General features: G+C 48.5%; 2 protein-coding genes across 5 annotated transcripts; one reads left to right on the plus strand and one right to left on the minus strand.

Annotated features, from left to right (window-relative positions):
* Positions 1 to 556: 556 nt before the first annotated feature.
* On the minus strand, positions 557 to 3600 carry ATP6V1G2 (ATPase H+ transporting V1 subunit G2). Of its 2 annotated transcripts, none has more exons than XM_003831599.5 (3): positions 2585 to 3600; positions 2220 to 2320; positions 557 to 1694 (listed from the first exon to the last, which is right to left on the minus strand). In XM_003831599.5, the coding sequence occupies exons 1-3, from the start codon at positions 2664 to 2666 to the stop codon at positions 1521 to 1523; spliced, it is 357 nt and encodes a 118-aa protein (XP_003831647.1). In that variant the 5' UTR covers positions 2667 to 3600; the 3' UTR covers positions 557 to 1520. The 2 variants fall into 2 exon arrangements, with proteins under 2 accessions (XP_003831647.1, XP_008955199.1); XM_008956951.4 differs by having other exon boundaries at positions 2739 to 2757.
* NFKBIL1 (NFKB inhibitor like 1) lies at positions 2943 to 20411 on the plus strand. 3 transcript variants are annotated; one of them, XM_003831595.6, is made up of 4 exons: positions 2943 to 3080; positions 4270 to 4546; positions 13732 to 13950; positions 14123 to 14930. In XM_003831595.6, exons 2-4 carry the CDS (start codon positions 4282 to 4284, stop codon positions 14710 to 14712), a joined length of 1074 nt encoding a protein of 357 aa, XP_003831643.1. In that variant the 5' UTR covers positions 2943 to 3080; positions 4270 to 4281; the 3' UTR covers positions 14713 to 14930. The 3 variants fall into 3 exon arrangements, with proteins under 3 accessions (XP_003831643.1, XP_003831642.1, XP_003831641.1); XM_003831594.4 differs by lacking the exon at positions 2943 to 3080 and adding an exon at positions 3651 to 3855 and having other exon boundaries at positions 13732 to 13905; positions 14123 to 20411; XM_003831593.4 differs by lacking the exon at positions 2943 to 3080 and adding an exon at positions 3665 to 3855.
* The last annotated feature ends 1136 nt before the right edge of the window (positions 20412 to 21547 follow it).

The raw sequence follows: 21547 nt of genomic DNA on the forward strand, positions 1-21547 counted from the left end.
AAAATGCAAGGTAAAGGGGCAAAGAGCACTTGCTCCTACACTCCAGCTTTTCTCTACAGTTGCGATCTATAGTCCTCAGATTCCCAAATGAGGAACCATGTTTCTCACTTTAGAGAAATAATAAAGTACTACTTGTTCTTGTTTCTCCAAGAAGTTTCAAAGGATAGCCATTTGGGCTGTTTAGGGAATATGTAAACAAAAAACAAGAAAGTGACTGAAGGCCAGGCACAGTGGCTCACACCTCTAATCTCAGCACTTTGGGAGGCCAAGGCAGGTGGATCACTTGAGGTCAGGAGTTTGAGACCAGCCTGACCAACATGGCGAAACCCCATCTCTACTAAAAATACAAAAAATAGCCAGGCGTGGTGGCACACACCCATAATTCCAGCAACTTGGGAGGCTGAGGCAGGAGAATCGCTTGAACCCAGGAGGCAGAGGTTGCAATGAGCTGAGATCACGCCATTGTATTCCAGCCTGGGCAACAAGAGCAAAACTCCATCTCAAAAAAAAAAAAAAACAAAGTGACTGAAAATGAGAAATGATGAGGCAAAAGGAGGCTGCTTCAACTCACCAATTTATTTGCCGATAATTATTTTATTGATACTTTTTTTATTGTTACAATGGGAAAGTAAGGTGTCAAGGATATAGAAAGGAAGGGCATGCATATGAGGGAACACAGTATCATTTTAGATCTTAGAAAGCAATGAGCATCTGATAAGTCTTTGGGGAAATAGGAAAGGAGGAAAATCTAATAAAGACAAAGATCAGCAAAAGAAAAACAAAGAGAGGCTACAAAACGCAGTTATCTACCTGGAATTATAAGAGAGGGGCTAAATGTAGTCATCTCCTCTTTTTGGAGATCAGAAGGTCTCTGGGAAAAGAGAAGAACCAATTATTCAGAAAATAACTAGGGTCACAGAATGAACAAGTGGAATTAGAGAGCCAGTGATGGACGTGAGGAAACAGCTGTGTAGGTTTTGACCAGTGAGCAGGTGGTGGTAATAGTATCACAGGGTTGCTACTTACTGAATCACTGCTACAACATGCAAGGAACTGTGCTAGACTTTACAGAATGATTCCTAATCATTGAAGCAACCCTCACAAGGTAGGCATTATTATCATCCCAGTTTCACAGAGGAGGACATCGAGGCTACCAAGTTAAGTAGCTTGTCCTGGTTTCACAGCCAGCAAGTGACAGGGTCAAGAGAGGGACCCACATCTGCCAGACACTGAAGTCAGGATGTTTTCCACATTCCTACTTCCCCATATTACAAATTTCACAGAGGGTTTAGGTGAGAATGACTTGGAAGTTTACAAAGTCCCAGTGAGGGTTAAAGAACAACAAGGAGATTCAGATGTGAGCAGGATATTTATAAGTGTCACAGGAAAATTATTGGATCCTGCCTCCCAGGATTTCTAGGGGATGGAAAGAAGACAGGGATTATGGTGGGAGGTGATTTTAATTGGAGGATTTCTTTGAGGGAGGGAACTGGCAGAAGGAGTCAGGCCCTACGGTGGCCCTAGGCAGAAATCCGGTAGTTGGGGTGGACCTGGGGCCTGACGTCGCAGACCATGCCAAGAAGCTGGGCCAGGACACGCTCTCGGTTTCTTTGCTGGGAGCTCTGCATGCCCTGCACCTGGCGCCTTGTAGCCTGCTCCACCTCAGCAGACAGGTTCCCCTGGGAGCCCATGGCCTGGGGGGTAGGGAGAGGGGTGGAAGAGAGAAAGGGAAAAGCAGAAACAGACAAGGGTCCAGGCATATGAGGGGAAAGATCCTGAAACAAAGCCTAGAAGAAAGGCCCTCTCAGAAACCACCCCCATCCCACAGAAATATCCCAACACCAAAGAGATCAACACAGTCCCCTTTCCCCTTAGACCTAACATGCAACTTCATCCTAAAACAGACCGTAATATCCCCACCACCTCACCATCCATGACCATAAAACTCTACCCTCCACCACAAATGTTAGTCATACTCCACATAGATGTTATACTTTACACAGACTGTGGCATTCCGCCCACAAGCTCTATGTGGCCTTCAAAACTCCCAGACTCTCCTACATCATCACAAAGTTTCACCAATGTTGTGGTCCCTGCCAGGGTCCCCTCAGCCTCAGCCCTCTGCCACCATATTTTCTTGTTGAGTCACCCTTACACACCTCACTAGATGCACCCACCAACTTGCAGTGGGGTCTCATCCCGACTCTGCCTCAACTCACCGCCTGCTGCTTGCTCTGGAATTCGTGCTCTCGCTCTCTGCGGTATTGCTCCACCTCCATCTGTGCCTCCTCCTTTGCCTGCTTCAGTCGCCGGGCCTTCCCTGGAGGCAGAAGAAAGGACAGTGGGTGGGGATGGACCCACACACACACAATGTAATAGCAGGAGTCAGTCCCTTCCAGAAAGTTATACAGCCTTCTCTCAGCCAACCAGGTGCCAGATTCTAATATCCATCCATTTCTTCCCTTCTAACCAGCCTCCAGACCCTAGCTGTCTTCCCGCCAGGCTTGGGTTTTCCCAAAATGTTTGCTGTCCCCCACCCCCAATTTTCTTTCCAAACTCCTAAGGGAGGAAAGAGGAGACTCACTCTTTCTGGCATCTGCCACCTTCTCAGCTGCCCGCTTCTCAGCTTGCAGAAGCTGCTGGATACCCTGGGACTGACTAGCCATTTCTGTTGTTATGGCCGATGCTGTTTTGAATGCTGTCAAAGTACCAGATGGCTCCCACCCCCCACCGCTTACTTCTCCTCCTCCAGCTCGTTGCTGCAGTCCTCCACTACCCCTGGGTCTTAGTGCTCCCCTTCTCACTCAGCCTCCTGCACCGAGTGTCTCTCCCAATCTCATCCTCCTATTGATGACTGGTCCTCCTCTCCAGCACTTCTTGCTCAGGCAGTACCCAAAGGGGCCGCCTGGGAGCAGCAGAGACTAGGCCCAAAGCTGCGGGCTTACAACAGGTTAGCCATCCCAGTCGGAAAGGTCTAGGGATGAGGCAGGGGCGGAGACAGGGGAGTACTGAGGTGAGAGAAGGAGAACTTGATTGGTGGTAACAGAGGAAGCATAAAGGGTTGTGAATGCGGTGAAAAGGTAAGGATGTCATCATGCAACCTGTGTTGGGAAAAGAGCATTCTGGGCTTAATTCTAAACTAACTCTCTACCTTTCTCTCTCTCTCCACCATCCCGCCCCCTCCCCTGCCTCCCGTTGTTAACATCTCCATCTTTTTCCACATATTTCTCAAGTCCAAATTTTTGCATCTCACTTGCCCCATCCTACGATAGTCTTCTTCCGTCTTTTGTCCGTATTTTTTCTTTTTTTTTGATCTGTCCCTGTTGTTGGCCCACTGTGGGTTTTGTTTTTGTTTTCCATGTTTAATGTGATTTTTATCCTGTCTTTATCTCCCCTATTTTCTCTGTCTTCTCATCTTTTCGTCCATCACTGAACCATCTCTCTCTGCCAAGTTAGAGGCGGCGGGAAAAAACCTCCAAATAACTCTCTTTTCTCCCTCCCCTCCCCTCGCCTCCTTTTCCTCGCCTCCAGTCCAGTCTTCTGGTTTCAGACGGCCCCTTTAACTTAAGTTCCCTAGTTTCCCCCGGGAGATCTGGCCAAGAACTACCCGGTCGGGGCGGAACGACATCCGGTAACGCCCCTCACAGTTCACTTCCGCCCTCCACCTGCGTCTCTGCTTGCGCCATTTCCTCCAGCCTGGAGTGTCTCCGCCCTTCCCGCCTCCCGTCTCCGAGCTTCTTAAACACAGGCCTTGGGCCTACGGCTCTGGGGGTACTTGGGGGGGCGGGGGCAGGTCTGATGAGTAACCCCTCCCCCCAGGTTCCAGAGGAAGAAGCCTCCACATCTGTCTGCCGGGTACATGATATTCAATTTCTAGATCATTATTGGAGATTATCTGTGACTTTTTAAAACTCAGATTTCTGCTGATAAAAATTTTCCCCATCCGGCCCTGTAGGGCTTTTTAAAGTTCTTTGTTAAAAATTAAAAATTTACCTGGGCTCCTCAGCCTTAAACCAATTATTTACCCTTTTCTCGAATTTTACATTAAAAAAATTAAACCTCTGATCCTATCACCCCCCTCAAAAATTTTTTTTTTCAAATCTATCATCTGATAAAGGATCAGGGTTAGGTTAGGCCTCATCTCTTGCTGAAGATATTAAAAAAAAAAAAAACGGAACCAAAGGGAGAAACAACAGGGGATGTCAGAGATGGAGGGAGAAGGACCAGCCAAGGCTGAAGTCCTGACTGCTGCCTTTTTTCCTTCCCCAGCCCAAGAGTTCCATGGCCTCCACTTCCCGTCGCCAACGCCGAGAACGTCGCTTTCGTCGTTACTTGTCTGCAGGACGGCTGGTCCGGGCCCAGGCCCTCCTCCAGCGACACCCAGGCCTCGATGTAGATGCTGGGCAGCCCCCACCACTGCACCGGGCCTGTGCCCGCCACGATGCCCCTGCCCTGTGCCTGCTGCTTCGGCTCGGGGCTGACCCTGCCCACCAGGACCGCCATGGGGACACGGCACTGCATGCTGCTGCCCGCCAGGGCCCAGATGGTGAGTCTGCTCAGTGGGGAACAAGGTCATAAGCAGCTGACCAGACCTGAAATGAAAGCCAACCAATAGTTGAGAAATAAGCTAGTTATTTGGTCATCAGGACCTAGGGAAGGAGTTAACCAAGTTGGCATGTGGCTGTCATTTGTGCCTTTACATTACTGAGCTACCATTGTCTGAAGAACCCAACATTCCCCAAAGAGCAACTGGTCTTCAAACTTCACGTCTGTTTAGATTAGTAGCTACTTTGTTTCTTGACAGATTGTTTGCTCGTAGCCAAAAAGTAGCATAGAAGGTAGGCTCTGGAGTTAGATTGCCTGGATTCAAACCCCAGCTCCAAATCTCAGCTCCACACTTCATAGCTACGTATTCTTGGACAGGTTACTTGAGGCTTAGTTTGCCCATGTGTAAAAATTAAAATAATAACAACCTTTGCTATGTGCCAGACATTTCTCATAAAGTAACACATTTAATCCTCACAACAATCTTAGGAGGTGAGTACTGATATTATCCCCCATTTCCCAGCTGAGGAAACAGGGCATAGAGAAGTCATTTGCCAGAGTTACAGTTATTCACTGGTAGAGCAGAGATTATAACCCAGATGGACTAGATAGAGTGTCCATGCTTTTAACAGCTACATTGTCCTGTGTTATACATTATAGCATTGTACATTGATTGTGCCCATGTTCAGAGTACCCATGTTGTGCCATATATGTTTTGAGAATCAACTGACATAGTACATAATTAGAGTACCTGGCACACACGATAAGCACTTGGTATATGCTGGCGATTGTTGTTCCTGTTTCTCTGTTTTTTGTTTTTGTTTTTGTTTTTGTTTTTTATGAAGTTTCACTCTTCTTGCCCAGGCTGGAATGCAATGGTGCGATCCTGGCTCACTGCAACCTCCACCTCCCAGGTTCAAGTGATTCTCATGCCTCAGCCTCCCAAGTAGCTAGGATTACAGGCGCATGCCACCACGCCCAGCTAATTTTTATATTTTTAGAAGAGATGGGTTTTCGCCATGTTGGACAAGCTGATCTCGAATGCCTGACCTCAGGTGATCCACCAACCTCAGCCTCTCAAAGTGCTGGGATTACAGGTGTGAGCCACCACACCTGGCCTTGTTCCTGTTTTTGTTATCAACAGGTCCATACTCCCTTAACCACAATTCTAAACTCAAAAACACTCTGAGAACCAACATTTTTCATCAGGCTGCCACCAAAATTCATTTGGTGACAGAAACCTAATCTGAACTAAAGTAAGACTATTATTTATTTTTATCCTACTGATGTCAATATTCATACATTTCCCTGCAGAAACACTCATGTGTTTGGTTCTTGGGGCTGCCTAGGCCCTCCTGGGCTACCTAATATAGAGTGAGTGTACTTTTAGGTCAGCCCTATCAAGTCCCAAAAACATTTGAATTCTGCAAAACCTTTGGCACTGAAGGATTCAAATGGGGAACCTGGTGATATTATAATAGTGGTGGAGGCCAGGTGCCGTGGGTCATGCCTGTAATCCCAGCACTTTGGGAGGCCGAGGCAGTCAGATCACGAGGTCAGGAGTTCGAGACCAGCCTGACCAACATAGTGAAACCCCATCTGTACTAAAAATACAAAAATTAGCCAGGCATGGTGGCACACACCTGTAGTCTCAGCTACTTGGGAGGCTGAGGCAGGAGAATCACTTGAACCCGGAAGACAGAGGTTGTGGTGAGCCGAGATTGCACTACTGCATTCCAACCTGGGCAACACAGCAAGACTCCGTCTCAAAAAAAAAAAAAGAGTGGTGGAAGCAGCTCTTTATAGGTAGAGCCCTGCTTACTAGAATAAAAGCTGAAACCTTCTTTCCCCATCTAGAGATTTCCTTCTGGAGTAAGAACATTACAGGAAAACCTCTAGATCCAGATGAACAACCCTAACATCCCCCAGCTCAAGTATAGACAGAAGGCGCCTCCCCCAAAACCTCCCCCAAATGGTCAAAAAAACCCCTATTTAAAAATTTCCTTTAACGTACCTGAGATAGGCTAGCATATTCAGATTTGTTTCTTGTTGTTTTTACTTAAAACAGAGTAGGTTTACTGAGTGCAGGCATCTAACTTGACAGCTCATATTGTAAGAGGCAGGACCCTGGAAGGCAAAAGAGCAGATTACCCCGAAGCAGACCTGCATCCAGACCCCAGCTCTGCCATCAACAGGGACATGCAGCTTACCTCTGTGAGCCCAATTTGCCTCGCAAAAATGGGAGTTTTGTTTTTTGTTTTGTTTTGTTTTTTTGAGATGGAGTTTCCCTGTTGTTGCCCAGGCTAGAGTGCAATGGCACGATTTCAGCCCACCTCAACCTCTGCCTCCTGGGTTCAAGAGATTCTCCTGCCTCAGCCTCCCAAGTAGCTGGGATTACAGGCATGCACCATCACGCCCGGCTAATTTTGTATTTTTGGTAGAGACGGTTTCTCCATGTTGGTCAGGCTGGTCTCAAACTCCCGACCTCAGGTGACCTGCCAGCCTAGCCTCCCAAAGTGCTGGGATTACAGGCGTGAGCCACCGCGCTCAGCCAAAATGCCCCTGATAGTGTGGTAGGGATTTCCTTTATTGTTTGTTTGCTTGTTTGTTTTGAGACAGGGTCTCATTCTGTCTCCCAGCCTGGAGTGCAGTGGTGCAATCATGGCTCACTGCAGCCTCTACCTCGTGGGCTCAAGCAGTCCTCCCACCTCAGCCTCCCTAGTAGCTGGGACTACAAGCACACACCACCATGCCCAGCTAATTGTTTGTATTTTTGGTAGAGACTGTTTTGCTATGTTATCCAGGCTGTTCTCCATCTCCTGAGTTCAAACAGTCTGCCCACCTCGGCTTCCCAAAGTGCCGGGACTAGAGGCGTGAGCCACCACACCCAACTCCATTGTATTGAATTTTAAGAAGCTGGTGAGACTGATATTATCCCATTTACAGATGAGGAAAGCAGGGCCCAAAAGGTTCGGGAACTTGTCTGAAATCTCACAGCTCTCAGGTCATTGTCTTCCAAAGGGGGACCCAAGCTCAGTGCCTTCACTCCCAGACCCTGGTGTCCTCTCTGGCCTTATTTACTCCTGGTCCTCTGCCAGCCCTGCCACCAGATGGCCTTCTAACTCCTTGGTTGAAAGGCCCATCTCATTCAGCTTCCAGCTTCCTTTTTCTTTTCCTTTTGAGACGGAGTCTTGCTTTGTCGCCCAGGCTGGAGTGCAGTGGCATGATCTCGGCTCACTATAACCTCTGCTTCCTGGGTTCAAGCGATTCTCCTGCTTCAGCCTCCCAAGTAGCTGAGATTACAGGCACACACCACCATGCCCAGCTAATTTTTTTATTTTTATTTATTAATTTTTAAATTTTTATTTGTTTATTTATTTTTGAGACGGAGTCTCCCTCTGTTCCCCAGGCTGGAGTGCAGTGGCAGTATCTTGACTCACTGCAACCTCCGCCTCCTGGGTTCAAGTTATTCTCCTTCCTCAGCCTCCTGAGTAACCGGGACTACAGGAGCCTGCCACCATGCCCGGCTAACTTTTGTATTTTTAATAGAGATGGGGTTTCACCATGTTGGCCAGGCCGGTCTCGAACTCCTGACCTTAGATGATCCACCTGCCTCGGCCTCCCAAAGTGCTGGGATTACAGGCATGAGCCACCATGCCCGACCTGATTTTTGTGTTTTTAGTAGAGATGGGGTTTCAACATGTTGGCCAGGCTGGTCTCAAACTCCTGACCTCAAGTGATCCGCCCACCTCAGCCTCCCAAAATGTTGGGATTATAGGCATGAGCCACCGTGCCCATCCCACAGAATGTCTTTTGGTTTTGTTTTTGTTTTCTGTTTTGTTTTGTTTTGTTTGAAAAGGAGTCTCATTCTGTCGCCCAGGCTGGAGTGCAGTGGCACAATCTCGGCTCACTGCAACCTCCACCTCCCAGGTTCAAGAGATTCTCCTGCCTCAGCCTCCCAAGTAGCTGGGACTATAGGCGTAGGGACTGTAGGCGTATGCCACCACGCCTGGCTAATTTTTTGTATTTTTAGTAGACACGGGGTTTCACCATGTTAGCCAGGATGGTCTCGATCTCTTGACCTTGTGATCTGCTCACCTCAGCCTCCCAAAGTGTTGGGATTACAGGCGTGAGCCACAGCGCCTGGCCAAAATGTTTTTATGTTTATTTTTCTTAGTATGAAACTCCAGCATATTAAAGAGCATTGAGAACGGTTGATCTGGTAAATCGCTATAAAGGCGGCATTTCTTTTTTTTTTTTTTTTTTTTTTTGGCGAAGTGGGGGATGGAGTCTCATTCTGTCGCCCAAGCTGGAGTGCAGTAGTGTGATCTCGGCTCACTGCAAGCTCCGCTTCCCAGGTTCAAGCCATTCTCCTGCCTCAGCCTCCCAAGTAGCTGGGATTACAGGCGCCCGCCACCACGCCCGGCTAATTTTTTGTATTTTTAGTAGAGACAGGGTTTCACTGTGTTGGCCAGGCTGGTCTCGAACTCCTGACCTCGTGATCCGCCCGCCTCGGCCTCCCAAAATGCTGGGATTAGAGGCGTGAGCCACCGCGCCAGGCCTAAAGGGGGCATTTCTAATACTGGAGAAAGGTGAACTTTTTTTTTTTTTTTCCCGAGACAGAGTCTCGCTGTGTCACCCAGGCTGGAGTGCAATGGCGCAATCTCAGCTTGCTACAACCTCCACCTCCCGGGTTCAAGCAATTCTCCTGCCTCAGCCTCCTGAGTAGCTGGGCACCTGCCATCATGCCCAGCTAATTTTTGTATTTTTGTAGAGATGGGGGTTTCACCGTCTTGGCCAGGCTGGTCTTAAACTCCTGTCCTGACCTGAGGTGATCCACCCACCTCAGCTTCCCAAAGTGCTGGGATTACAGGCATGAGCCACTGTGCCTGACCAGGTGAACTATTTTATAAATAATATTGGAACATTTGGCTCATCTAGGGAAAAACAAGAGTCCCACCTCACACCTAATCAAAAAGTAAATTCCAGCAGATTAAATACCTGAATATGACAGGAAGGTACACACCAAATTCATGGGACAGATGGCCTGGGGAAGAATGAAACTTGGAAGGCAGTATCACGGTAAACTACCTTTATCTGTGATGATTTTATTTCCTTAAAATAAATTATACTATAAACATGACAGTACATTAACAAACCCTGTGGTAGGAATGGGGTTGTGTATTGTATTATACTTTGTATTTTTGAGAGTTTTTTAATTTCTTTTTTGTTGTTGTTGAGACAGAGTCTCACTCTGTCACCCAGGCTGGAGTCCAGTCGCGCAATCTTGGCTCACTGCAACCTCTGCCTCCCGGGTTCAAGCAGTTCTCTGCCTTAGCCTCCCAAGTAGCTGGGATTACAGGCATCCGCCACCACGTCAGGCTAATTTTTGTATTTTTAGTGGAGACGGGGTTTCACCATCTTGGCCAGACTGGTCTTGAACTTCTGACCTCATGATCCACCCACCTTGGGCTCCCAGAGTGCTGGGATTACAGGCATGAGCCACCGCGCCTGGCCGAGTTTTTTAATTTCTAAAAATAAAAATGAGTATACGTCTAAAGTAGTAGAAGAAAATGCAGAGAATGTTTTATAATCTTAAAATAGAGCCTTCCTAAGAGTGAAATGAAATAAAAAGTCAGAAAATAATATATTGATATAGATTTAACTACATGAAAATTTTAGGCCAGGTGCGGTAGCTCACACCTGTAATCCCACACTTTGGGATGCCAAGGTAGGCAGATCACTTGAGCCAGGAGTTCAAGACCAGCCTGAACAACACAGTGAGACCTGGTCTGTACAAAAAATACAAAATTAGCCAGGCGTGGTGGTATGTGGCTGTAGTCCTGTAGTCCCAGTTACTCAGGAGGCTGAGGTGGGAGGATCGCTTGAGCCCAGGTGGGGCAGAGTTTGCAGTGAGCAAGATCATGCCACCGCACTGCAGCCTGGGCAACAGGGCGAGACCTTGTCTCAAAAAGAAAAAAAAAGTTTTTTTAAAGATAGATAGAAGAAAATGTTTGCAATATGTATAACACATACAGTATATAGAACCCTCATATCAATATATATAATTTCCAAAGAAAAAGTGGATAAAGAATATGAGCAATTCATTCACAAAAAATACAAATAGCCAAAAGACATGAAAAAGAAAAAAACATTGTTAATAAAATAATTTTTTAATCTATCCAACTGGCAAAATTAAAAGGGTTGATGATATTCAATTTTGGTAAAGGAAGACATAGGCACACTTGTATATTGGCACAAACTTATTGAGAGAAGTTTGGCCAAATTGCGCATGTCCTTTGACTCAGAAATTCCACTTATGAAAATCTACCCCCACAGAAAGACTGTAAGATACTCATGAGGCTGAACATTTTTTGAAACAAAGTCTATCGATATTGGGGTAAGGAGATTTGTTTTGTACACACAGTGGAACACTAATTATAAAGTCGTCAAAAAGTATGAGGTAGACTGTATATATTCCTGTGGAAAAATATAAATGAGATGTTAAATGAAAGAAGCAAGTTGCCAAGCAATATTTGTAGTACGGTTACATATCTCCAAATAAATGTGTCATATGTATGCTTTTAGGTACACCAAGGTGGGACTGGAAGGGATCACAGTACACTGTTAATAGTTATCAAATTTGTTCGTCCTTCTTTAAAAAGAAAATTTCAACTTAATTATATCCCTTTCACATTAAAATGTCAAATAAAATTGGGGGAAAAGCCACCTACAGCCCCACCACCCATAGGCTAGAATTTTTACATATTTTTTGCCAGTCTATTTTTTTTCTTTTTTTTTTTTTTTTGAGATGGAGTCTCCCCTCTGTTGCCCAGGCTAGAGTGCAGTGGCATGATCTCAGCTCACTGCAACCTCCGCCTTCCAGGTTCAAGTGATTCTCCTGACTCAGCCTCCCAAGTAGCTGGGATTACAGGCACATGCTACCACGCCTGGCTAATTTTTGTATTTTTAGTAGAGACAGGGTTTCACCATGTTGGCCAGGCTGGTCTCGAACTCCTGACCTCAGGTGATCCACCTGCCTCAGCCTCCCAAAGTGCTGGGATTACAGGCCATGAGCCACCACGCCCGGCCTCTTTTTTTCCCAACCGTAGGATTTGGTCTCTTGTTTTAGACAGTTATTATCTGATCCTCTCTCTCTCTCTTTTTTTTTTTTTTTTTTTTTTTTTTGAGACAGAGTCTTGCCCTGTCACCCAGGCTGGAATGCAGAGGCGCGATCTCGGCTCACTGCAACCTCCGCCTCCCAGGTTCAAGCAGTTATCTGCCTCAACCTCCCAAGTAGCTGGGATTACAGGCGCCAGCCACCACGCCTGGCTAATTTTATATATAATATAAAATATAATTATATATATATTTTGTTTGTTTGTTTGTTTTAGTAAAGACGGGTTTTCACCATCTTGGCCAGGCTGGTATTGAACTCCTGACCTTGTGATCCACCACCCCCCCACCCCCCCACCTCCCAAAGTGCTGGGATTACAGGCGTGAGCCACCGTGCCTGGCCACATCTGATCCTCTCTACAGTTTTGTAGCCAGCTTTTTTCAAACACATGCCTCAGTTGTAGTGGCTGTTTAATATTACGTTTTTATAGTTGGAGGCCCTACTCCTTAAAACCTATGAATGTGAACCTCCCATGCAAGCCTGAGCGCTCACCATGCTCACCCCTGCAGTGAGCTCAGGTGGGGAACATGCGAATGAGAGACAGGACCAGGTACTTTCGGGGTGGGACAAGTTGAGAGGGTCTGTGACAGGTCACAGCAGCACTAGGGAGAAGTGCCCCCCCCCCCCACCAACCCTGATGTGATTTGGGTAGGGATGGTGGACCTTCGCCAGCCACACCTGGGCCATTCTGTCTTCTTGCCTTCCTGGCCTTGCCTTCCCCTATTCCAGCTTTCTGCCAGGTAAACAGTACTTTCCAGCACTACCAAATAAAGATTTAAGGACTGCTAGCCCATTTCCTCTTACCCCGGGGAAAGAAAGTAGGTCCACAGGAAGGAAGGCTGCCTCCCTCCCCTTCTTCTATCCCCCAAGTGAAAGAGGTGGTTGGCGGCCACAGCAGGTGGGCCTGGCCAGGGTGCCTGGGTTGGCAGTGAAGGAAGTAGCATGGCACTCAGCTAACCTTGGGCCAGATGCAGCAAGGTTGGGACTGAAGAAAAGGGGAGTTCAGGAACGTCGGTTCCTCTCCTGTTTTCTCTCAGCCCATGGGTGAGACCCTCTGTCACACTCCACTCCCTTTCCCCTGCCCTAGGTCAGCAGTCATTTGGAAAGAGCTTGCTCTGCCGCCGGCCATAGTTGTTGCCAGTTCACCTCCCCACCCCTCTCCCATCATCCCCTGGTAAGGCTGGCTGAGAGAAATTCCCCTGAAAACATTTATTTTACTCAGTTTATTGATAAGTGATAATAAAAGATAAGTATTACATATTTGTGTATTTATTAATGGCCCAGAGTAGAGCGTTCAGATATTTTCCCAGTCTGATATATGGTTTCAGGTGAGAAAATAAGGGATTTAAATAGTGACAGTATTTTTAAGTGAAAAGTGGAATACATAGTCAAAGAATTTGGGCACTGCCTTGGTGGCTGGAGGCAGGTCAGAAAATGTCAGTTGGCATGGTAGAACTTCTAGGACGCTGAAATAGTTTGTGGAGACACAAGTAAGAATTTTTTTTTTTTTTGAGACGGAGTCTTGCTCTGTCGCCTAGGCTGGAGTGCAGTGGCGCGATCTTGGCTTACTACAAGCTCCACCTCCCGGGTTCACATCATTCTCCTGCCTCAGCCTGCCGAGTAGCTGGGACTGCAGGCGCCCGCCACCAGGCCTGGCTAATTTTTTGTATTTTTTAGTAGAGATGGGATTTCACCGTGTTAGCCAGGATGGTCTTGATCTCCTGACCTCGTGGCCCGCCTCGGACTCCCAAAGTGCTGGGATTACAGGCGTGAGCCACCGCGCCTGGCCGAGAATATTTTAAACTACCACACTTACCATGCATGTGGTAAACTATCAGTCTGTGTTTATCAGTGATGGTTATTTCCTAATACCCAGGAGGCATCCATGTGAGCCACCCTTCCATTGCTTTAAGACCAAGGGAGTGAGTGACCAGCAGGATTCAAGATGGCAGCTCTGCCGAGGAGTGGGAGTCCCAGCTAACTTCTGCTCCCTGCTCTCCCACCAACAGCCTACACCGATTTCTTCCTCCCGCTGCTAAGCCGCTGTCCCTCCGCCATGGGAATAAAGAATAAGGATGGGGAGACCCCTGGCCAAATTTTGGGCTGGGGACCCCCCTGGGATTCTGCTGAAGAGGAGGAAGATGATGCCTCCAAGGAGCGGGAATGGAGACAGAAGCTCCAGGGTGAGCTGGAGGACGAGTGGCAGGAAGTCATGGGGAGGTTTGAAGGTGAGAAGTCCACTGCTATCCACAGCTGCCCTTCCCCACTGGCTGCTTTCCATCTGCATGAATGCGTCACACTAGGCTTCTCTGCCCCCTCCTCTGTGCTTCCCTGCTTCTTGGGGCCCATCACCTTCTCACAGCCTCTCTCCAACTACCCCCATCCCACCCTCCCAAACAGGTGATGCCTCCCATGAAACCCAGGAACCTGAGTCCTTCTCAGCCTGGTCAGATCGCCTGGCCCGGGAACATGCCCAGAAGTACCAGCAGCAGCAGCGAGAAGCAGAGGGATCCTGTCGACCCCCACGGGCTGAGGGCTCCAGCCAGAGCTGGCGACAGCAGGAGGAGGAGCAGCGGCTCTTCAGGGAGCGAGCCCGGGCCAAGGAGGAAGAGCTGCGTGAGAGCCGAGCCAGGAGGGCGCAGGAGGCTCTAGGGGACCGAGAACCCAAGCCAACCAGGGCCGGGCCCAGGGAAGAGCACCCCAGAGGAGCGGGGAGGGGCAGCCTCTGGCGATTTGGTGATGTGCCCTGGCCCTGCCCTGGGGGAGGGGACCCAGAGGCCATGGCTGCAGCTCTGGTGGCCAGGGGTCCCCCTTTGGAGGAACAGGGGGCTCTAAGGAGGTACTTGAGGGTCCAGCAGGTCCGCTGGCACCCTGACCGCTTCCTGCAGCGATTCCGAAGCCAGATTGAGACCTGGGAGCTGGGCCGTGTGATGGGAGCAGTGACAGCCCTTTCTCAGGCCCTGAATCGCCATGCAGAGGCCCTCAAGTGACCCTAGGGAAGAAGCAAGAAACTTCGGGGCTGCAGCCTCAGGATGAGGCAGAAGGAAGGGTAAGGGAAAGGATGGGGACCACAAGGAAGAGCCAGGTGCTGCTCAGCAGAGGATATGGGTGGGAGCGAAAGTTGTAACAAGTGGGGGTGGGGGGTGCGGGCCGCCACCACTGCTCCTTGACTCTGCCGTTTCCTAATAAGACCTGGTTCCACATCTCACTCCCAGTGTCTCCTCTGTCTTTTTCCATTGCTGTGGTTTTCATCACCCATGACATCTCCTTTCCCGCCCCGCCTGCTGAAACCCACAGCTCCCACACACCTGCAACACACACGCACACGCTAACACGGGCTCTGAGCTGGAGGCAAGAAGCCTCTGCATGCCCCCTCGGTTCAGCCCTAAGAAGGCCCAGTTTGCCATCCAGTCTCACTCCACTCCCTACACTGGGGTCTTGTCCACCCTGCAATCTGCGGCTGGAGAAATAGATGCGAACAGAGGCAAAAAGGGGAACAAAACCAGTTTCCCTCCCCTCCCTGGCTCCCCAAGCTGAACCACATCCTCCTCCCCACTTAACACCCCCTTCCCCCAACACAGGGCTTTCCCTTTGCTGAGTCACTGAATGAGCGAGTTGGGGGTAGCCGGCGCTGGGGGGCCATGAGGAGGCTGGGGGAGGATGGGGAATACAAGCAGAATGGCTGGAGGAAGAGCCCTGTGGGGGAGTGGAATTTCAGTTGCTAAAATTAGGAGCAGGGGAAGGAGGTGGAAAGAGCAAAATTATGTAACATGGGTTGTCTGTTCTTGGGCAACTGGAGCTCCACACCCAAAGCCAGCCAGGCTGCTGGCTCCATCCGTCTCTGCCCTCTAGCTTGTCAGTTGTATCTCTCTTCCTCCAGGGCCCCAATCCTCATCTCCGCCATTCAGCTGCTGCTCCATCCTAAACCTGAGTTCATCTCTGGGCAGCCCAGGCATGGCCTTCCCTATAAACATTTCCTTTTCCAAGAACCAGTAGTTGAAGTCCTGAGAGGTGGAGGGAGAGTCTGGGATTCCCACAGAGGAGAGAGGGGGGCTCCCTGGAAACTAAGATAGGTAGACCCCACTACCATCGCCCAGGACACAACTGGGAACTTGGCAAAAAGAAAGGACAGGGCTGCAAGGAGAGTACAGACATGTGCTGGTGAGTGCACTGTCTGCATAGTTACACCAGAGCATCTTATCAATCAGAAACTTATCTTTCAGGTTTTGAGCCCAGTTCTCTACAGGAGAATCCCAGGAGTGGAAGTGGAAGGCAGTAGAAGACAGGGAGGGCACGCCTCTGGGAACACGGGAACATGGGTGGGCATGAGATCCTTGAATAAGACAGCCTGAAGTTCGGAAGAGACCAAGGCCTCTGAGGGACCAGGCAGATGTTCAGGGTGCAGGAGGGGGAAGGGCTGGTGAGAAAGATCCTGTGAGAGGAAGCTGCTGTGATTCAGAGAAGAGACTTCAAGCTGTGTGTGACCCTGGCGTCCGGTTCCTCTCACAGGCTGGAGCTTTTCGGAAGTGGCATGCAAAGAGTCCAGGTTTGGCCTTGGGGGGAGTTGGGGTTAGGATCCCTAAGCTGGAGGTTGAGAAGTAAATTACAGAAAACTCTGGTGACCAAATTTGCTCCTCCACCCAGGAGATTTCTCACTGGTTTTTAAGCACATCATTTCCCCTTCTGCAAGAGTTACATAAAACCAAAGCAAAATAAGCCCTGAAACCTGGGCCCACCGGACCACAGTCTTTTCAACGTCCCTTCCTGGTGTCTGGCCCCCAGCCCTGGTGGGGGTTCCCCTGAGATAAGGGCTGTTCACTTTCTCTGACCACATGGTTTCCGCTTCTGTGTCTCTTGTTTCCTAGGCTGATAAAAATACTGAGCCCTAGAGGCCCTGGCTTCCTCTGACCCCTTGGGGCAGGCAGCAGGCATCCTGTCCAGCATGGTGGGGGCAGGGACAGGGGCCAGGGATTCCCAAGGGGTGACTCAGTGCCTGCCATGAAACAGTGGGTAGGTGGAAGTATATCTCTGCTCTCTAGAGCTAGCACCAGGAGTTGAGTCTCAGTGGAGGATGCATTGGGATTCAATTGGAGGAACAGGCCTGGAAAAGAATAATGAGATTGAAGAGGGTCAGTTTGAGGACTCAGGTTGGGGCAGGTTTGGATTAAGTTAGGAAAAGGATCTGGGAGGGACTCTGTTCAGTGTAGGTCAACTGAGCATTATGTAGCCCAAAGATAAATTTAAACCCTGCTTCAAGCTTACAATCTAGTGGGGAGGCAGACCCATACCTAATTAACTGATTCAAGGCATGATGAGTAAACTTTAAGATGTTTACAGAAAGAGGGGAGATTAAGTCCATTTGAAAGCATCCAGGGAGCCTCTGAGGAGACAGCATTTGAACTTGCTCTAATGAATGGGTTCACTAGGTGGAGGTGGATGGAAAGGTTCCATAGGCGAATAACACGTCTTGAGCGAGCCTGACAAGTCAGAAAATGCAGTATGTTCTGGGAAAGGAGCGTCCTGAGGTAGAAGAAGCACAGGTGTGAGGGAACGTGATGAAGAAAGGACCACAGAAAGTCAAGGTCAGAGATTGGACTGCATCCTGTGGGCAGTGGTCCAGGTGACGATGAAAAAGAGGGAGAACAGGTGAGTGCTGCAGGAGTACAGACAAGGAGTAAGAAAACGGCCATCATCTTGTGAATTAATACCTACTGTGTGTTAACCAGCCCTTTTCCTAACACCACAAATCCTCTCAACGTCTGTCCAAAAGGTGGGTGGTGGTGGCCAGGCACCTCACTCCTGTAATCACAGCACTTTGGGAGGCCAAGGTGGGAGCACTTTGGGAGGATCACTTGAGGCCAGGAGTTCGAGACCAGCCTGGCCAACATGGTGAAACCCCGTCTCTACTAAAAATATAAAAACTAGCTGGGTGTGGTGGTGGGCACCTGTAATCCCAGCTACTCAGGTGTCTGAGGCACAAGAATCACTTGAACCCGGGAGGCAGAGGTTGCAGTGAGCTGAGATCATGCCTCTGCTCTCCAGTCTGGGTGACAGAGCAAGACTCTGTATCCAAAAAAAAAAAAAAATTATTAAGCACCTATTAGGAGCAGGGCACTGCTTGACAATAGGTATAAATAATAAAGTCACTGCCTTCATAGAACTTGCAGTCTAATGAGACAATATACAAATAATAACTATACATTATAGTTATAATGTATAGGTATGCCTGCTTAGGGTAATAAAGTGCTCAATGAAGGTTTGAGGTACCAGCATGACTCTCAGGTGGAGATTTCCAGAAAGCAGGTCTGGAGCTCAAGAGAAGTTGGGTCTGGAGGAACAGATTTGGGCATCATTCCCTTCCCAGTAGAGGTTGAGCCTTTGAGTGGACAGGATCTTCAAGGGAGGGGGCGGAGTGACTAGAAGAGCCCTGAGCATGATCAAAGGAAGAGAACCAATAAAGGAGAGGTTGGGGAGCAGTCAGAGAAGTAGGGCGCGGGGGGCGGGGGATGCCAAGCAGAGACAGGGCAACCATGTTTGAGGCTTCAAAGAGGTCTAGTAAATGAGGGTTGAAAAGATTGTTGGGTTCAGGAACTAGACGATTACAAATTTTGAGAAAACCGTTTCCATTTAATAGAGGGGCAGAAATCACTTTACATAGGTTGAGGAATGAGTGGGAGGTGAGGAAAAGGAGGTGGTGGGCATGAGGTCAGAATGGTGAACACAGAATAACTGAGAATCATCTCTTAGTTCTACCCACAGATTTTACAGTTGAGGGAAATTTTACCAGTTCCTGAAAAAGTGGTTCGTTAAGGGGGCTAGTCTTTTGAGACACCACACGAAAAGGGAAGGTGAGATAGACTGGACATTTGAGGGAGAAATATTTCAAGGAAGGATCTTTTTTGTTGTTTATTTTCAAGAAATAAAATTGAAGGTAAAATGAAGATGCTTAAAGAGACAAAGATAGACCAGGCGCAGTGGCTCACACCTGTAATCCCAGCACTGTGGGAGGCCAAGGTGGGCAGATCACTTGAGGCCAGGGGTTCAAGACTAGTATGGCCAACATGGCAAAACCGCATCTCTACGAAAGATACAAAAATTAGCCAGGCGTGGTGGCACATGCCTGTGGTCCCAGCTATTCACTGAGGTGGGAGAATCGCCTGAACTCAGGAGGCAGAGGTTGCAGTGAGCCGAGATCACACCACTGCACTCCAGCCTGGGTGACAGAGCGAGACTCAGTCTCAAAAAAAAAAAAAAAAAGCCCAGGTGCGGTGGCTCATCCTTGTAATCCCAGCGCTTTGGGAGGCTGAGGTGGGCAGACTATAGATATCAGGAGTTCAAAACCAACCTAGCCAACATGGTGAAATGCTGTCTCTACTAAAAATACAAAAATTAGCTGGGCGTGGTGGCACACGCCTGTAACCCCAGCTACTCAGGAGGCTGAGGCAGGAGAATCACTTGAACCCGAGAGGTAGAGGTTGCAGTGAGCCGAGATCGCGCCACTGCACTCCAGCCTGGGCAACAGAGCAAGCCTATCCCAAAAACAAACAAGAAAGGGAGAGATAGTGAAAACATAAGCAAGAAGTGGGGAGAGAATATAGTAAAGATAGAGGAAGTGGGATAGAGTACAGATAAAAGGATCAGGCTTGGAAACAAGAAAAAGTACTGTGAGTCAGTATGTAAGGAAAGATTAAATATAACAAAATTAAGGAAAAAGAGGGAAGTGAGATCCACACTTGATGGCCTTAAGCTCAATGAAATATTAATAGATGAGAGTGAAGAACATCAGAGGCACGGAGATTTAGAACATCACGCACAGGAGTATAATGGGGAGTCAACAAAGAATGAGTAAAAGTTGTGTCCAAGAACACTGATGACTCTCTGAGATTAGCTGGCCAGGATTAGTTATAGGCCTCTTATGGTGACTCAGCTGTCTACTGCAGTGCTTGGCAGCCTAAGACAAAGCCCCAAGAATGAGACCACTTAGTTTACCCAAGTCAATTTTTGAGACAGAGTTTCACTCTTGTTGCCCAGGCTGGAGTGCAATGGCTCAATCTTGGTTCCCTGCAACCTCTGCCTCCCGGGTTCAAGCGATTCTCCTCCCTCAGCCTCCAGAGTAGCTGGGATTACAGTTGCCCACCATCACGCCCAGCTAATTTTTGTATTTTTAGTAGAGATGGGGCTTCACCACATTGGCCGGGCTGGTCTCGAACTCCTGACCTCAGGTAATCTGCCCACCTTGGCCTCCCAAAGTGCTGGGATTACAGGTGTGAGCTACGGTGCCTGGCAGTAAGAGATTCTAAAATGCAGACAAAGTGGAGTTGAAATTGTTGACCATGCAGTACATGTTAAATCAACAAGCAAAACCAGGAAAGCAGAAGCAGCCGGAAGTCTTGGTAAGAATAAAGAACTGATTCAAGGGGAGGCAGAGAGTGGGAGATGTGAAAAGTGAGTGGTTGTGATGAGAAGGGTAATTCAGAGATCAAGATCTTGAAGGCATAATTCTTCCAAGTGATGCTGGGGTTTGAGGTACAACCTTACTCCTGGGTGGCTAAAATGGAGGAGGGAAGAAGAGGCTGTAAAACCAGTAGACTTGAGAAACTTGGAGAATTGAAAGGCCAGACTGTAAGACTCATCTGATCTGTGTGGCTTCTTTTTTGATTTTTATTTTTTTCCTCTGAGACGGAGTCTCGCTCTGTCACCCAGGCTGGAGTGCAGTGGTGTGATCTGGGCTCACTGCAAGATCCGCCTCCCGGGTTAATGCCATTCTCTCGCCTCAGCCTCCCGAGTAGCTGGGACTACAGGCACCCACCACCACGCCCAGCTAATTTTGTTTTTGTATTTTTAGTAGAGACGGGGTTTCACCTTGTTAGCCAGGATGGTCTCGATCTCCTGACCTCGTGATCCACCCGCCTCAGCCTCCCAAAGTGCTGGGATTACAAGTGTGAGCCACTGCGCCCAGCCGATCTTTGTGGCTTTTAAAGTCACTAAAGATGGTGGTAGGAGGCCGGGTGCGGTGGGTCATGCCTGTAATCCCAGCACTTTGGGAGGCTGAGGCGGGTGGATTGCTCGAGCTCAGGAGTTCAAGACCAGCCTAGGCAACATAGCAAAACCCTATCTCTGGAAAAAAAAAAAATACAAAAATTAGCCGGGCATGGTGGTATGCGCCTGTAGTCCTAGCTACTCAGGAGGCTGACGTGGGAGGATCACTTGAGCCCAGGAGGTCGAGGCTGCACTGAGCCAAGATCACGCCACTGCACTCCAGCCTGGGTGACAGAGCAATACCTTGTCTCAAAAAACAAACAAACAAGGATGATGGTAGGGATAAGATGTGGAGAAAGACTGAGCTAGTTATACAAGTTGTTAAGAGCATAATAAAGATTTTGATGGATAAGATTGTGCTGTGAAGACAGGAAGAGCATGGCAAATGCAGAAGGCACGTGCTTTGGGAGATGAGGAGGAGTTTATCAGTGGTCTGGGGGAGAGAAAATAATGACCCCTCTCTTCTGCCTTCATTCCCCTAGTGATGGAGGTCGAAGAAAGAGCAACCTTCACCACAGAGAGGAGTAGCATCATTAGGGGAAAGCCAGGTTTCAAAATGCCCAGAGGAAAATGCTTTCAAACATAGAAGACAGGATTTGAAAATGTGAAGAGTTCCACCAAATATTGTGAAATGGATTGGTAGAAGGGTCCTTGTGGGGTAGGGAATTGAATCCAGGGAGGTTAAATCCCAGTGGGAATTCAGAAGACTAAGTCTGGAGAGTTTAGCTTCTAGGAGCAGGAGGTTGTTGCCTCTGGAATTCAGAATGGAAGATGCACTGCATCCAT

The sequence above is a fragment of the Pan paniscus genome, chromosome 5, assembly GCF_029289425.2.
Source record: "Pan paniscus chromosome 5, NHGRI_mPanPan1-v2.0_pri, whole genome shotgun sequence".
In the NCBI taxonomy this organism is placed as follows: domain Eukaryota; kingdom Metazoa; phylum Chordata; class Mammalia; order Primates; family Hominidae; genus Pan; species Pan paniscus.

Coding starts and splice junctions, on each gene's coding strand:
- ATP6V1G2 (XM_003831599.5), bottom strand. CDS start 2,666: ATGGCTAGTCAGTCCCAGGGTATCCAGCAGCTTCTGCAAGCTGAGAAG. Junction 2,321..2,584: donor GGTGGCAGATGCCAGAAAGA/GTGAGTCTCCTC, acceptor TTCTGCCTCCAG/GGAAGGCCCGGCGACTGAAG. Junction 1,695..2,219: donor TCCAGAGCAAGCAGCAGGCG/GTGAGTTGAGGC, acceptor CCTACCCCCCAG/GCCATGGGCTCCCAGGGGAA.
- NFKBIL1 (XM_003831593.4), top strand. CDS start 3,799: ATGAGTAACCCCTCCCCCCAGGTTCCAGAGGAAGAAGCCTCCACATCT. Junction 3,856..4,269: donor CCTCCACATCTGTCTGCCGG/GTACATGATATT, acceptor TTCCTTCCCCAG/CCCAAGAGTTCCATGGCCTC. Junction 4,547..13,731: donor TGCCCGCCAGGGCCCAGATG/GTGAGTCTGCTC, acceptor TCCCACCAACAG/CCTACACCGATTTCTTCCTC.